Source organism: Tasmannia lanceolata, unplaced genomic scaffold (genome assembly GCF_043159265.1).
Source record: "Tasmannia lanceolata isolate RefF3 unplaced genomic scaffold, GAP_Taslan_0.1 ptg000025l, whole genome shotgun sequence".
Classification (NCBI taxonomy): Eukaryota; Viridiplantae; Streptophyta; class Magnoliopsida; order Canellales; family Winteraceae; genus Tasmannia; species Tasmannia lanceolata.
In genome coordinates, this window is record NW_027518702.1 from 457978 (window position 1) to 476012 (window position 18035).

An 18035-nucleotide genomic window follows, 5' to 3' on the forward strand; every position below is an offset into this window, starting at 1 on the left:
GACTTCCTGCATTTCCATATCCTATTGCATCTCCACAGTTAACACCATTATTGTACGCACTCTGTTGATACTCTCGTTATTATAATGACACTCTTTATTAAAATTTTCTTAATTAGCTGCTCAGGAGGCTATCGCCTGTTAGGAGGCTGTAACAACTCCCAAAAAGCAATCAAAATCCAAATAGGAAAAGTGTCGAGGTTCCATTCAAAATGAGGGCTTATGCTAAGGTAGGTCCATGTTCTTCATATGAACACCCTTCTCTCTCATCTCTTTTTTTAGCATGAAAATGTCACTGGGAAAATCATATAAATGGGTCGATGGGTCCCTGCTAAAAATATGAATAATGACAAAAATAGGGTCTTAAGAAAAATAAAGGTGTGCCATTATTAGCTCCAAGAAAATTAGAGAAAACACAAGAAAGACCAATCTAATAGTACTTAACAATCTATTCTTTCAAATTCTCATAACAATGGTGATGCAGTAGTTCATCAAGATGAATGTGGCTACCAGGGATATTGTAATAGCAATGACAATCCTAAAACAACTTCACAGTCCAAACCTTAAAAACTTCTCTATATCAATGGGGAACCAAACACAAGTTCTTACTAAAGCAACATTGCCGACGCCGCCTAGCCAAATTGATGGTACTCATGGAGTGGTTAAGGTGTTTGCAATGTCGATGACAAATCGATATCTAACATCCGCTTTGACAAGCCGCTCCATGGCCGTGTTGACATAGTCCATCGGAATGACCTCAATGTCTGCCGTAATGTTGTGCTTCGCTGCAAAATAGATCATCTCTTGGGTTTCTTTCATTCCGCCAATGCAACTTCCTTCTACACCTTTTCTTCCTGCCAAAATCAAAATCATTGTCACCGTCTTGTTCGCTGTACCATTGTGAAGCTTTCATAAATTGTAGACCACACCAATTACAAGGCAAGGATCCTCTAAATTTGATCCTCTTGTACGTTGTTTTAAAAGATTGAATAATATATATATATATATATATATATATATATATATATATATATATATATATATATATATAAACTACAATATTTACTTACCCATAAGTAAAGGAAAAACTGGGAGCTCAAGTGGTCTATCTGGAGCGCCCACCATAATGAGCTTCGCATGAGACTTCAACAAACCAAGCAATGGCATGAGAGGATGAACAGCAGAAACCGTATCAATGATACCATCCATGGTGCCCATGGCAGCCTACAAAAGAAATGCAACAAACATCTTATTAGTAAAATTTCACTTCTTAGAAAGATCATAAAGGAAACCCATCATTTTTAGGTAAATCTTTAGTTGATTCCACCTCCGTCGTGACTAAGGGCACGTTTGGCAACCATGAAGTGAGGGGAGGGAAAGAAAAGCTTGGAAAACCAGGAAACGAAAATCTCATCCCAAAATATGATGGACTTTTTCCTTCTTTTTTTAGCAACTTCCTACCCTCAACTCAGCCGTGCCCTCTCAACTCTCTCATTCTCCCACCCACACTACCCCTCTCTCACCACTTAGAGAAGCTAATTTATCATGAGAAAAATTTCATGGTTGCCAGACATGCCCGAAGTGCGTCTGCCAAAATCAGCCAATGGCTGATATTTAAAAAATAGTTTCCAGATAGACTAATCTGAATGTGCTGATTTTGGGTGACACACTTAGTCACAACGGAGGTGAAACAGCTTCAAATCTGAATAAGCACTTCTAACATAGGGTATTAACCTTCACACCCAGGACAAGACTAAATTTAAACGATAACTAAGGGATACATTTCACATGGAAAATTTTAAGGGTAAGATAGCCATTTCCTCCTTAGAGAGACCAGGCGAACACAAATAAGAATCCTAACACCATAACAAAACTCTTACCTGCATTTGTGCTGGGTCACGGCTGACCAGGAATGAGTCGGCACCGAGTCGCTCAATTGCTTCCTTCTCCTTGCTAGGAGATGTGCTGATTACGGTCACCTTCAGTCCAAATGCCTTAGCGAACTTCACCGCAACGTGCCCAAGCCCACCAAGCCCAACCACTCCCAAATGCTTACCGGGCTCACTCAATCCAAAATATTTTAGTGGGCTGTACACGGTGATCCCGGCGCACAACAGTGGTGCACCCGCATCAAGGGGCATGTTTTCAGGGAAATGGACAACAAAATGCTCATTGATGACTAGCATGTCAGAGTAACCACCATATGTCATGGTGCCATCATGGTAAACAGAATTGTAAGTGAGAATCATCTTAGGACAGTAATTCTCCAAGCCCTTCTCGCAGTTATCGCAACTATGGCATGCGCCAACCATGCATCCAACTCCTCCCTTATCTCCAACCTTGAATTTTGTTACGTTACGCCCGACCTCTGTGACTACACCAACAACCTCGTGCCTGCCATAACCACTTAGTTTAGCACAATTTTTTTGCATTGTTACCAACTTGACATTTCTAACCATCCAAACATAAGCCCACAAGTGGATTGTTACAACAAAAAATGTCTAATAATTAATATTCAACAGACAGAAGTTTATTGATCAGGCCCCCGTTTTAGAGTTCCAAGAGTGAAACATTAACCCTCCCAAACCTACTCAATATAGGCATAAATGTTTAGGATGATTATCCGTAGGATTGGATCCTATTGAACAACATTGGAGAATGTAAATAGATATAAAATATACTGTAATCGATAGAACAATGTCTTTTGGTGTATAAATATTAAACATCAGCGTATAGAATGGACGGTAAATATTGAAGAGAAATTAATTCAGAAGTGACACACTCCGTCCGATCCCAATCCTATGTTAATGAGATGGGATGCCAGCACCACCAGTTAGGGTCCAACTCGGGTCGGTTTCAACATGGAAAAAAGTTGGGTTAGGGTTGAGTTTTCCCAACCCGGGTTGAGTTCGGTTCGGGTTGAGGGCTTGGGCAACCCGACCGGAGTGAAACCCGACATTTTTTATCAAATAGTTTTTGTAATCCTAAAATCTCGGGTTGCGTAGGGTTGAAATCGGGTCGGTCTCGGTGTCTGGTCGAACCTAGTCGGGTTGGGCCAGGTTCGGGTTGAGTAAATGGTTCGGGTCGGAAATCGGGTTGGGTCAGGTTCGGGTTGAGAAAATGGTTCCTGGGTTCACTTAAGATTATTATAGACATTTCACTTAAGATTATTTTATTTTGGGAATGATATGTTCGCTCCATTTCCTTCCCAATATAGTATAAATAAGTACTGAATAAATACACTAAAGAGGGTGGCCCTGGGAAAAATTGGAGCTAATATATAATTTCGTGTTGCCACATAGACTAAACTCTGAATATAAGAACAAAGGGAAAAGATAACGGCGTTAAGGCAACATACCCTGGCAGGACAGGATAGACAGAACCTCCCCAGTCGTTCTTGACGGCGTGAAGGTCCGAATGACAAATTCCGCAGTAGAGAATCTTAAGGGTTATGTCATCGTCACCGTTAGCCCTGAAAATCACATAATCAAATATTAAATACAGTCTTTAAATTTTATATTAAAAAGTGATATTCACACCCCCTAGTTTTTATAGCATAACCCCTCTATCCTTTCAGGAGACAACCCGGATGGGAAATTTTTCAAAAATAAAGTCCAAAGTCGAAAGAACAAAGAAACAAAATATGACCCATTTAAAGAAATTAACCAACATAACCTACTAGGTATCAGATTATAGTATGAAACCCTTAAAAAATAGGGATTTGCTAGGCAATTTTGCGGAAAGAAATTTCGCAGCTGGCTTTTGCATGTGAGAACAGGTCCCAAAAAAAGATATTAATAGGGAAATATTATTAGCAGCATAGGATGATCCAAAGTGTCCATTAGATGGGCCACAGCCTAAATAGTTTGTGCCTCAAAAATCATTTCCATAGGTGAATATAGAACCCTCCTTTCTTTTTTTTTCATCTAGTTTCCATTAAAATCAGTAAAGAAAACTCAAATGAAGAGAAGAATCTATCTGGGTTTTGATTATTAGATATAAAACATAGCCTAGTTTGAGGGATAGAACATACCTCCTAGAAAACTGAAATGGAGAGAGGATTCCAGATGTATCTCTTGCTGCCCAACCAAATGCCTTTTGTGGGTGCTCTGTTTCTGGGGATTTTGCCATTTTCTTTGTTCTTTTTCTCAGACAGACAGAGAGAGAGAGAGAGAGAGAGAGAGAGAGGGGATCACACAAGTTAACGATGATGAGTCTATATATAGAGAGAGGGGTATAAGGTAGGGACGTAATCAGTGACGTGAGGTCTGAGCTTCGACCACTATATATTTGTGCCCCTTTATTCCCAAGGCCACCCCTTTTAGTGTAGACTAAGTAGACATAAAAACCCTAGATGGCGTAGGTGAAGGAAGAAAAGGTGGGGTATATCACTTACTTTTTGAAAAAGAAGAAGCAAAATCCCTTTCTGTTTTGGTAAGTAAAAATAAATAAAAATAGAAGCAAAATATGCGGGTCTTCCCTTTCCCATATATTCCACATGAAGCGTATTTATAACAAAGTAGTCTTAAATACGCATGCAGTTTTCTGAGCCGCGCAATAAATTTGACCTTTTTAGAGAGCTGATATGAAGAGAAATATATGTGATGGAGGTATCTAACAACCGACTTAATTGATGTCCAATTTTAAATAATAAAAATAAGGGTCTGATATGGACACTACCATTTTTTTTTTTTTTAAATAATGGTGCTACTAACTTTGTTTGACACTTTGTCAGTAGCTTTCACTTTTGATTGGGAAAGTGAACTTCACCCACTTTTCCTCTGCTACCACCCCTCTTGTGTATTAATGAATACTATTATTACATGACAAGGGTTGGCTGGGAAAGAAAGGAGGTCTAAGTATATCATTCCCTTTTATAGTACTAGCAAAAAATTCAGTGCGATGCACGGGCCGACAAACAACTGTGCAGACCACATCATAGGTTGTTCTAAACCGTCCATGTGATGGAACACAACATAAATAGGTTGTGCCCGTAAAATAATTTCCATAGGATGATCCTAGCCCTCCAATCTATAGAGGTTTCGATAATTGTTGTTCCTCTTAAGGTGCTTAGAATTCGTCAATATTTTTACAGGTGTCCTGCATTCGTAATATCAAACTTTCCTTAATTTGACCCGCACATAGTGAATAAGGAAAAGTAGTTCCCAATTTCCAACCCGACCCAACCCAATTTGCAATTTCCTCAACCCGACCCAACCTGAGTTCCAATTCGGGTTGGGTTGGATCGGGTTGACCTGATTTGATATGGTACCAATTGTTGACCACCTCAACTCAAGCCGGGTTGTTTTGGATTTTAAGAACCAATAGAACTCACAATCGGTTCTCAAAATCCAAATCAAACAGGGACTAACAATTAACAAAGGGAAATGTTATCCGCAGTACTATATTTTGATGATCACACTCCACACTTTATTAAAGTACGGTATGGCCGCATGATAGGATTATCCACCGTCCATTGTGGACTGTGGAGACTATTTCAATGTTGAAAAAGAAAAACACATATACAGAACTTCTTCAGATGGAACCCAAATTCGGTTTTGGGTCAGGTTAGGTTCGACCCGACCCGATTTCCAATTCGGGTTGATTTTTCCAAACCCAACCCAAACCGATTTACGAAAAAGCTTTACTCGACCCAACCCAAATTCGGGTTGAACCCGACCCGCGTGGGAACATCCAAGTAACAACGATGGTTTCAAATTATATATAGTGCTAACTTAGGGAAGTGATATATTGGCCCTTTGTTTTACTTAGGATCATGCCCTCTAGTGTATTTATGACTACACTTTTATACTAGAGGGGGCGGTCCGAAGTAGAAAAAGCGTGAATATATCATTTCCCATAATCTTTTGCCATATGTGTAGGTCCCCATTGGTTTTATTTATCGACGGGCCCATTCTTAGCCCCATTATTTATGGGCAGTGATAAATCGACCCCCATGTCTCTCTCTCTCTCTCTCTCCTCTCGGTTAGGGAGAGAAAGAGGAAAGAGAAAGATACATAGGGGGTCAATTTAAGATATATGGAGGTCGATTTATCACTCCCCTTATTTATGTGTGCTTCATTATTGATTTGCCATTAAGCCCTTTGTGCAGGTCCCACTAGTATAAAATGCAATACTTTATATGGTCCGAGTTTATTTTTGTCACTAGAGTAGATCAGTGATCAGTATTAGGGGTGGACATGGTTCGGTTCGATTCGGTTTTGGGCTAAACCCAGAACCGAACCATATATAATCGGTTCCCTGAAATTGGAACCAGAACCGAACCATATATAATCGGTTCCCTGAAATTGGAACCAGAACCGAACCATATATGTGTGGAACCGAACCGAACCAGAACCATATATAATCGGTTCGGTTCGGTTCGGTTCTGGGTTTACCCAACCTTCACCAATGGCCCTGTTTATATATGAATAATGAATGACAAGCACTAATAATAACAGTAACAGGCACAAATTTGGGCAATGCAAAACTTATATGAAGTATGAAGAAGTACAAATAGGTGGGATAATCATGCATAAATTTTGGCAATGCATGAAGCCATGAACTACAAATTTGGGAAATAATCAGGCCCTAATATCCAAAGCAAACAGGCCCTAATATCCAGAACAAAAATCACATTAAACCAATTCCTCAACCTGCATATAAAAGTCAAGTTCCACAAGAACCTATCTTTAAGGGAAATAATCAGGCACAAATTTGGGATAGAGTTAACTTATAGCAAAAGCATAGCCTTGGCCCTTGGGTCAGTCCCAAGCTGTAGAGTTCAAAACTTCAAATAATAGTTCAAACCACAAAAGTATGTAACATAACATAACATCCAAACATCCCAAGCCATAAAACATCCAAATAGAAAGGAAAAGTAAATAAAAAGGAATGCCATCAAATGATTCATATCCTCCATTCGAATGTCCAAGTTCACGTTTCTTTGCATCATCCTCCTCAACATGAGTGAAGTGACAGTTGGACTTTCAAGATCAATCAAGAGAAGTAACAACTGCAAAAGTATACAACAATTAATGTGGGCATACAAGTTACAACAATTAATTATAACAAAAGAATTAAGACAACAATAAAAAATCAAATAAAATGCTACCTGATTCAAATTCTTCAAGTTCATCTAGCTTTTCTTCTACTTCAATACAGAGTGGCGAAGCCCGTAACCAATCTTGTCCACAAATCAAGCACTCTACTAATTTAGGGGTTAGATAACTATGAAACTGATCTAGAATACGACCCCTAGTGCTAAAAGAGGACTCTGAGGCAACAGTAGAGACGGGAATAGCTAGAACATCTCTTGCTATTTTGGAAAGAATTTTGTATCTAAAACTATTCACTTTCCACCAACCCAATATTTCAAATTTTGGGTCTTGCTTTGCACATCATTCTTCTAAGTACTTATCCACCTCAGACTTAGTATCCATGCTCTCCTCTTCTTCTAAAAATGCAACAAAGTCCGAATCAACAAGATCTATAGTTTGCTTACAAGCGTCTAGGTTTTGCTTGTCAACTTCCATCTCATCTAAGTTTTGAACTTTATTGGGAGGCGATGTGGAAAGAGATTGGTAATGCACAAAAAGATGATGAAATACTCCATATTCTCTATTAGTCAGTGCACTAACCTTTTTCGAAGCATAGAGTTTAGAGTAACAAAATTTAATATACTTCAACTTAAAGCGAGGATCCAACACCACGACAAGTAATAACATCATGTTAATTTTATCGATGTTCCCCCAATACTTGTCAAAATTTTCCTTCATTTTCAACGCCATAATGCTCAAATAAACATCTCCATTTTTTGACGACTCATGCAAAAGACGTTCAATCTTGAAAATTTCATGAAAATACGAGTTAGAGGTAACATATAAAGATCCGGATAACCGTAGAGTAGCCTCATAGAAAGATTTCAAAAATTGAGTCAATACTCGAGCATTATCCCAATCATCATCATTAGGGCACCCATCTTTCAACTCTGCCATAAAAAGTACATCTTCCTCTCCAAACCGTTCAAAAGCTTTTTCAAATTTCAATGCAATTTCCAACATAAGATAAGTAGAGTTCCATCTAGTTGGAACATCTAGGGAAAGTGAACTCTTACATGTAATTCTCTCTTTCTCCACACAAAACTTAAATCTTTGTGCTCTTGATGGAGAACTCCTAATGTACCTCACAACCCCACGAATTCGAGAAATCGAATCGATGACCTCACTTATCCCGTCTTTGACAATCAAATTTAATATATGCGCACAACACCTCATATGAAAAAACTCCCCATCTAAAATGAAACTGTTCCTATTAGAAATTTTTTTCTTCAAGTATCCAACAGCAGTATCGTTTGAACTTGCATTATCTACTGTAATTGTGCACACATTTTTTATACCCCATTCTATCATGCATGACTCGACGGCTTGTCCAATTGCCTCACCCTTATGACTAGAAATCACACAAAAGTTTATTATTCTTTTATGTAATTTCCAATCATGATCAATAAAGTGAGCTGTAAGGAACATATAAGAAAGGTTTTGTAAAGATGTCCATGAATCTATTGTTAGGAAAATTCTTTGGTCTGTTTTATGCAACAAATCCTTTAATTTTTTTTTCTCAATTGCATACATTGCCAAACAATCCCTAGCGACTGTACGCCGCCCAATCAACTTAAATCTAGGTTCCATGACACAACAAAAATGTCGAAAACCCTCTCGTTCTACAAACTTGAAAGGCAATTCATCGATGATAATCATCCTATTAAGCGCTTCCCTACATAGCTCTTGGTCAAATTTCCATGCCACAAGACTACTATCCCCTTCCTGTGACAATGATTGATATGAAGAAAGGAGTGTTTGCCTCGTGTCTTGAAAATTGGGATACTTAGTACAATTTTTAATATGCTACCATAAGAACTGCTATAAGTATAAGAATTTTGGCAATAATTGCATGTTGCCTTTTCAAGTTTCCCCCCTTCCGGATTTTTAAGTCTAGCAAAATGCTCCCACACCCCAAATGTAAAAGACCTTTTCTTAGTTTGGTATACCTTTGCTTTACTTTGAGACGTGCCTTCCTCAATAGGACTTAAACCTCCAACAGGTACGTCATTAGGAATGTTGGTGTCTCCCGTGCTCGGCATCTAACAAGATAAACAAGATATGGAATATGGATGGTTCGATGCCTTGATGGTGTGACAAGAAATTCTAAGACAAGCTGCAACAATAAAATGAATTGAACTCAGACAATAATATGAATATGAATTGAACTCAAATTCTAATAGTAATAAATCTTGAGAGATGCATCAGAGCAGTATGTTAGAATATGATTTGAACTCAGACAAGCCGCCAACAAGAACATCTAAATGCCTCAAGAAAACGTGCAATGTGGTTTCAGAAGAAAATACCCTAATTAATTATGCCCTTTCACAAAATATAAGAATTCTAAGAAAATAAAGTTATCTAAAATTAATGTTGCAAAGGACAAAATCACAAACCCTAATCTTTAAGTTTAAACCCTAACAAAGCTAAATGGATCAAAATTTGTAGCAAAGAAAAACTACTCAACAGAGTCAAAAACACTAATCTAAGTATCTAACAGATACCCCTCTTTCTATAACCAATCTGCAAAACAGAAACCCCCAAAAAAAATCCTAAAATCTATAAATCTTTACAAAAATATAGAAATCAAGGCCATGAGAAACAAAAACCCAACAATCTAATAAGTAATAACATGCATAAAAAACAGATGGTAGAGGGTTAGAAATTTAGAATCATAAAGTTTCAGGGAAATAAAAACCCTAAATCTAGGGTTTCAATGTTTCATACACAAATCACAATGTGAGCAGTGTGAGAGAGAGAGAGAGAGAGAGAGAGAGAGAGAGGGAAATGAAACCCAAAATAGGGTTTTTGCCCCAAAAAACATAAATAAATAAAAACATGAAATGGGGTTTTTCAAGGGTCTTTGGTTAGAGAAAATGGAAGAGAGAGAGAGAGAGAGGGATGGAGGGAGGGAGGGAGAAATTAATCTGATAGAAAAAAGAAGAAAATAGAGAGAGAGAGAGAGAGAGAGAGAGAGAGAGAGAGGAAGAAGATGGAGAGGAGAATCATACCTTGCGGTTTGCAGAGACCGAGAGACTGAGAGAGTCGGAGAGAAGGAATGGAGAGAGACCGAGAGAGACGGCGAGAGATTGAGAGAGACGGAGAGAAGGAGGGAGCGGCGAGAGTGGAGAAAAGTAAAACTAGGGTTTTTTTTTTGTGTTTTGATTTGTGAATTTCTGATTTTGGTTTTTTTAACTTTTTAGTTTTTACAACTTAAAAGTTTAGACAAATAATTAAAACTCATAAGGGGGTGAATTAAAATGGGGGTGGGGTGATTTTATTAAATGAGGAGGTATGGCACTTAAGGACTTAAGGTGAGGGTCGGTTCTCGGTTCGGTTTTCGGTTCCGGGATCCCAAACCCAGAACCGAACCGAATTTGCACCGGTTCCCGGATTTCTGAACCGGAACCGAACCATATAGAAATGGAACCGAACCGAACCAAATGTGCCGGTTCGGGTCGGTTCCTCGGTTCGAACCGGAACCATGTCCACCCCTAATCAGTATATATGTGGGGTTCGTAATTGTTTTGCCCTTTATGCCCTCCATATGGGTCGAACTACTATGTGACTCATCCATTTATATGGGCCCCATTGGTTCTTTGCCATTGGGCCTTCCTTCTTAACTTGAGTAATAGATGGGCCTAGATGGGCTCTTCTTGGTCTAGCTGAGGCAGAGAAGCAGTTGACTGTGTGATCTGTAGTAAAAAAAGTGGGTTAAGGATGATTGGAGTTGGAACCCCTGGAAAATCCTTCAATTTAGACGAGGCAATATATGGTGTTAAGCGCAAGGAATGGGAATGCTCGGGATCTAAGTAGTTGGTTTTCCCTAGTTGGATTGGAGTATTCAAGCATTCGACCTTCAAATCCCTAGATTGGAGTGGGGTTTCCCTTCTATAGATGGGTGCAGTGACTCGTGGGATGAGATGGTGTATTGCCAAGGCAATCGTTGCCATTGGTTCTAGCATCGACGTGGTAGGATCAAGGTTTTAAATTTCGGTTTCGGAATGTATTTCAGTATTCACCGAAATTGAAGTTTTTGCTGAAATTTCAAAATTTCGTTCGAAATCTCACAAAATAAAAAACTTATTATTTTATCCCACCTGAAATTTTAGCCAAAATTTATGTAATTTCTGTTGAAATTTCAGAAAGATATTAAATAACAAATATATTCCAGATTTTTTGGCGAAATTCCTTAAATTTCGAAATTTCGATCCAAATAATGTAACGTTTCGATTTACATCAATTTCGATTTCGATATTAACCGAAATTTCGGATTTTGGTCAAAATTTTTGACCTTGGGTAGGATTGCCCAGGCATTACATGTTGATGGGATGATTGGTGATGAGACGATGCATTGTCGATATCATGATTTGTGATGGGACACTGCATTGTCCTAGGAATTTCAAGACAACAGTTGATTGGGAGTTGTGGCGTGCAAGTGGAGATGCCGTGTGGGCCAAGAGCTCTCAATATTTGCCGAGGACCCTATTCAGTCATGCTACATGGTGGCATTCGTCTTGGGATTCTTCTAGGCTCCGTCTTAGTGTGTATGCCCTTAAAGCCAGTCATTTGTGTATGGAATTCATTGTTATTAATAAAGAGTTTCATGTCATGACATCTATTGTGTATTCTATGGAAATGCGTGATGTGCTTATTTACTTTTGACACATGTTCATCCCTAGCAGCATCGTAGGAATGGGCATGCCCATCACAGATCCTAATGGGCGAGAAGATATGACATTCGAGTTCTTTACAGACCTAAAATGTTACTGGTTGGGGTTGAGGCTGGACATCTCTTCATGGATACAACCAGCATCAGACATGCTTCCATAATAAGTAGGGATGGGTTATCTCGGTCACTTGGTCGGCTGTTGACCCTAAGTAGGTAGAATGGGTGCGGTGAATGGTTCATGCATTGGACCGGATCATTTACAGAATAGCCTATGGACAAGGATATGGCTAATGATGTACTATTGGTCAGACCCTTTATAAGTCCTTAAACCTGAGGGGTAATATTGGTTTCTGAGCTGCCTTATGGCTTTGGTCCATCTCAGAGTATTCTCGTAATGGGATCTCTCGTGGGTGGTACTGGGCTCTATGAGAACCCATGGGATCAATAGGGATGCCAAATAAGGAATGGTCCACCTCTATTGAAAGAGGAAAGTCATTTATAGTCTCGATCTCAACTAAGCCCTTAAATATGATTGGCCAATTGATTTTGATAAAGTGTTTACCAAAGGTGTTTTGAGAAAACGGTTGTTTTTCAAAAATATTTGCAAGCCCAAGTTGATAGATTGGAAGGTATACCGTATAGTGGTCCTAGGGGGTAATTAGTGTCCACCCCCTGTAGTGACCAACCTAGTAAGTGTAAGATTTGAGGAAGAACATACACAATTGATGTGATTAGGGGTATTTGATCTAACGGTCATCTTCGGGATAATGTCCTGGTGGGGACCTCTTACCTTATGCAATCGTAGTTGGACTACATTGAGTAAGGTTGTAGTGGGGCCCATCTTGGGGCTCTACAAGATCGGTTGTTGGATCTCTGCATCGATCTCACTCTTTACTTGGCCTGTTTTGATCCCTTGTGGACAAATGTCAAGGAGTCATAGATTGCACAGATGGATCAGATTGTTTGTGAAAGTTACGTGGAGGATTTACATTGTACTTCTGGTGTATGCGTTTTGGTGCATATACAATGTGTATTGATTAATTAATTAATTAATTAATGGGATTAATTAATTAATTAATTGAGGAACGTTGGAAATTCCAACTGGTGCATAATTTTATGGAAAACCGTGAAGAGAGAGAGAGGGAGAGAGAGGGAGAGAGAGAGAGAGAGTTTCTAATTTATGGAACTTTGTTTTAGAAGCAAATAATACTATAAGTAAAAAATATTTTTAACTACAACTGGGAAACCAAGCTTTTGGGAATGCTTGGGCGTCCAAGTTTCCTTGGTCATCCAAGACTCTTTCCCTTCTCTATATATATGAGTGAGATGGGAAGGGAAAAGCTGTTGGATGGTTTGCTCACTTTCCCTCCCCCACTCAACCTCCCAGAATTCTCTGTGTGTGTGTGTGTGTGTGTGTGTGTGTGTGTGTCTCTCTTGTTCATGAAAAGTTCTTCACGTATTTTTGTCTTCTGTGTGTGTGTGTGTGTGTGTGTGTGTGTGTGTGTCTGTCTCTCTTGTTCAAGAAAAGTTCTCCAAGTATTTTTGTCTTTGAACCAAGGTTGACTAAGGAGCTCTTCAACATCCTCCATTGTTCGTACATCTTGCGGAGCCATCACTCCAACTTTCAAGGATTCGAGTTTCAAAAACTTCAAAGCTAAGCAAGGAGTGGATCATGCAAAGAATACTAATCAGGTAGTCAATCTTGGTATTGTTTTATATTCCTTGTGTATTTCAATTTAGTCACCATCATCAATCTAGTAATCTTTGATTCCTGGGTTAAGGACGAGGGAAAATTTTGTTTTCTATATCTCCACGGCCTCTTCCGCTGCGCACATGGTTGGAGCCTGAATTTAACACCAACATGTTGCCCCCACTTGCTTGGGCCGGCACACATAATCGAGCAAGTTCCTCGAGGAGCTAATCTGATTAATTAACATGCAAAAGCCCAATTGTTCAACCCTTGGCAATCTTCTAATCTTATTTTGATGATTCCAAACACAAGTGATTTTGTATTCTAATTGTGTTTGATGTTTTAAGTTATATTTTCATTTGAGGTTTATAGACCCATCTCTCTCTACAACTTCACTTACAAGATTATCATCAAAATCCAGGCCAACAGACTTAAGATAATGAATTCAATCATCCACCCCTACCAATGAACCTTTATCAAAGGGTGTTTGACCCAAGACAACATCCTCATGACTCATGATTTGATGCACAACTTCCATAGAAAGAATGCCAAGGCAAGCATGTGCATCAAGATAGACCTTCGAAAAACTTTTGATAATGTAAGGTATGATAATCCTCTCCAATTCATGCAAAAGTAAGGATTCCTAGAGACCAGATGCAAGTGGGTGGGTCAATGCATTAAAGAACCTACTTTCTCCATCCTAATCAATTGATCTTCTAAAGGTTACTTCAAGTCAGCCAATGGCTTGAGACAAGAAGACCCTCTCTCCCCTCTCTTGTTCTGCATTGTGATGGAAGTGCTCTCCCTTATCTTAGAAGAAGCAATAACTCAGAAAATCATCCAAACCCCTCATTTCAAAGGTAATCTCCTGCTCTCCCACCTTCTCTTTCCTAATGATGTTGTTTTTGGCTCAGCGACTCCCTCAACAGCAAAATGAATCATAGAATGTATGAATCAATTCACTACCTGTTCTGGCCTGGAAAGAATTTGACCAAAAGTGAAGTTTTCTTCTCCGGAATCACCCCCCCAACAACAGCATGCTATCAAGAGTAATTAAGTCTTGTTAATCTCAGATTTGGAATGTAGGCTATATTTTGGGCCATATATGTTCTTCATATGTAAGCCATTTTAGTAAAAGTTGAAAGGTCTCAGAGTAGTATAACAACTTGGGCTACTTTCTTTGTGTCTTTGGCATCAAGAGAACAATTTTCTTCTCTTAAAACTCATCTTGTCCCTCCAACCTAGTTGGTTTCATTCCAACACTGGCCATGGAGGAAACTCCAAACGTTTCACTCCATTCGGAAGTCCCTAAACCTCCTCAAAAGCTGGAAAGTTTCCCACATTTGGAGAGAGGCAAATGCTCTCGCAGACTTCCTCTCGAATTGAAGATGAATTGTCCATGTAAAAGAGAAGACATTCCACTCTCATCTCTCCCATCTCAAATCCCTTGTAACCCGTGATTCCTGTGGAATCCCCTTCATCAAGTTGTAATTCATTTTTCTATTAATATATCTGTAGCCCCCGCCCCCGCCCCCCCCCCCTCCCTCTCTCCCCCCGAGAAAAATCAAACAGTATAATGATTTATGCAAGGAAGACTGGTACATATCTCACAGCTCTTTGCCGCTCTACATTCATTCCCAATCAATAACAACTAAACTCACAATCGATGTCAGTTTTTCTACCAACCAAAACCATAGAAGCATGAAAATTAAATATTTTGATTCACATATATTCCAAGTTGAATACGGATTACATGTCACATCATAAAATCCCTTTCAAGAACAAGAAAGGAAAAGAAAGGTGAATTCAATACATACAAGATAGTGGGGAGAGAGAGAGAGAGAGAGAGAGAGAGAGAGAGAGAGAGAGAGAGAGAGAGAGAGAGAGAGAGCATCTTGTTCACCCAATTACACTAGAGCACTAGGCCTTGACTCGGCAAATTGGACATGTAAACCGTAATTCCAACCACCTGTCAATGCACTTTTTCATGGAACGTGTGGTCGCAGTTGGGTAGAAACATGCCCAAATCATTCTCCTCTTCTATTGCATCAAAACAAATCACACATTCTACTTCACTTGGAGTGTAGACCACGAACAAAGGCATTGCCTTTGGTTTAATTGATATGCGTAGAACCCACTCTATCTTCCTCTTATAATTGTAATATAAAGAATGAAAAACATAGATGATGAAAAAGAAGCCAGCGTAGCTAAAAACGCAGATGGGGAATCAATCTCCATCTGAAAATTGTAGAATTGTAAAGTTGTCCGACATGGGGAATCAATCTCCTGAAAATTAAAATCCCTGATTTCAAAATCTCACTTGCTTCTTTTTTTTTTCAAGAAAAGTTTCTACAATCGGGTATTTATAGGAAAAAGAGTACTTCCCAAATCCTATCCTACGTGAAATAGGAAAATTTTCTCTTTGTCAAATTCGAACTCCATCCTTTTTGAAGTCCAAACCTTTGTCCTTACGATTTGTAAGATGGGACAAGATTTTTTCACTCCCACTAGGATTATACACCCCACTTTTAGGTGAATTGTGGGCAGGCTTTAACGCTTTATGATGTCAAATCACATTAAGTGTGGGTGGGAGGTGTGTTATTTTACCCTCCCCCCCCCCCCCCCCCCCATATCCCTTGTAACATTTGTATGGAAGAAAAGTATAAAAAAGGAAAGCCACTAAAACCCGACTGCAAAAAATTTGTAACAACTAACAAGTTACACTTTACTACCTATCCAGAGCGACTTTTTATATTGTGTCCCGGCGTACGTGCACTTTTTTTTTTTTTAAATACATGTGATTTGCAAGTATTTTGTAACCTTGTTGTAAGAGAAACCAGCCTTTGATTTTATATGAATTTGCAGGTCTAGTTTCCATCAAGGTTTTAAATTTCGGTCGAAATCTGAAATTTTGGTTTTCGGTGTGGACCAAAACCGAAATGTTCCGAAGCGGAAATTGCTGAAATTTACCAAATTTCAATCGAAACTTCGGCAAAATTTTTGATAAAATATTAATTTTTTATTCCTTCACAGAATTTCAGCAGAAATTACCAACATTTTGGCTAAAAAAACAACATTTCGAGCACCCGTTACTGAATTTCGGCAGAATTTTCGGTTTCGGATCCGAAATCAAAATTTAAAACCTTGGTTTTCATAATGTTTAGTATACAAGTGTCATGAATTTGGGCCAACAATGCGGCACCCCCAAATCAAAATATAAATTATCAATTGATATTGGCACTCCCTCATTTTCATAATCACTTCCCTAATGGATGGCCAAGACAGACTTTGCAACCACCCAATAAAAGAAGTCATTAAAGACAACCACGTCCAGATTGCACAACTATTTGAAATTGCATTACAAACAATGATTAAAAGATGAAGAGAAGTATTACCTGATCAATTAATGGAGGCAAAACTTAGATGGTGGAGGAAGGGTTTGTTGATCGAGGCTTGGTATCGATGGTGGCAAGTGGATAAATGAGACCCCTCCTCTCTCTCTCTCTACAATACCCTAATCGCCATTCCATTTACAGATGAGGGGGGTGATCTGATACACCCCAGAGTTTATCTTTTCTTTTGTAACCATGCACATAGGAATCGGTATTGGCACATCCTCGCTTCGATAATCCACCCCCCTTTTCCTTGCTTAACAGAGAAAATGATGTTATAGTACAATCATGTTTTGATAATTACACCGACTCTTCTTGTCTTCTTCTTTAATTCTCTTGTAGGTGGATCTTGGAAAATGTAATAACCATTGATAGTGCTTCAAACACTTAAAAGACAAGATAGGTTCGTGAAAAAATATCAAAGTAGAGTTGTACTCACATCCTTTGCCTTAGTGACAACTCGAATTAAACAAAATTGGTGGGCATCTTTGTAATTTTTTCTCTATCGAAGAAATGAACGAGAAGCATTGGAAATTTTAAAACAAGGGTAGAAAAGGGAGTTCAGGGACCATCTAGGTGGTGTAATTCTTTGGCAGGGCTTTGCAAAAAGGTTTTTCGGTTTTTTAGGTTCTTTTGCACTCATGGCTTGTTTTTATTTATTTTTATTTTTTGGGAATTTCAGGATTGGTTTAGGACACTTCGAGAATCAGCTTCAGGACCTTGAAACTTGATTTGGGAGATTCCAAATTTGATTCCAGGACTTGGGTTTCAGAAACTTTTTTCGATTTCAGGATTTTTATTCGATTTTGGGAGTTTTAGGGTCCGGTCAAAATGGGGTGTCTACACTTTTACACGTGACAAAGGCACGTCGGCTGGCCCTCATGTCTCTATTCATCACTTCACTGACACACGCCGTCGCTAGAGGCAAAAAGGAACTTTTCATGCATTAACCATCATCACCTCTCGACCATAGAAGCAACGACACCTAGTACTCACACCAAATTACGGTGTAAGATCCTCTCCCCCTATAAAAGCTCCCATGCTCAAAGGTACCAGGATCTCCCCCCCCCCCCCCCAACCCAACCCAAAATTCACACACTACTTACTACTCTCTCGCTTGGCTTTAAACTGTGGTATCGATTTCTGACTTCAGTGTCAGATTTGTTAGTAATTAACAACGCAGT

At 39.0% G+C, this 18035-nt stretch overlaps 1 protein-coding gene across 1 annotated transcript; it reads right to left on the reverse strand.

The window, feature by feature from the left end:
• Window positions 1-420: 420 nt before the first annotated feature.
• On the reverse strand, window positions 421-4190 carry LOC143858009 (putative mannitol dehydrogenase). Its single transcript, XM_077368592.1, has 5 exons — window positions 4031-4190; window positions 3356-3469; window positions 1878-2391; window positions 1068-1221; window positions 421-851 (listed from the first exon to the last, which is right to left on the reverse strand). Exons 1-5 carry the CDS (start codon window positions 4126-4128, stop codon window positions 649-651), a joined length of 1083 nt encoding a protein of 360 aa, XP_077224707.1. The 5' UTR covers window positions 4129-4190; the 3' UTR covers window positions 421-648.
• Window positions 4191-18035: the final 13845 nt, after the last annotated feature.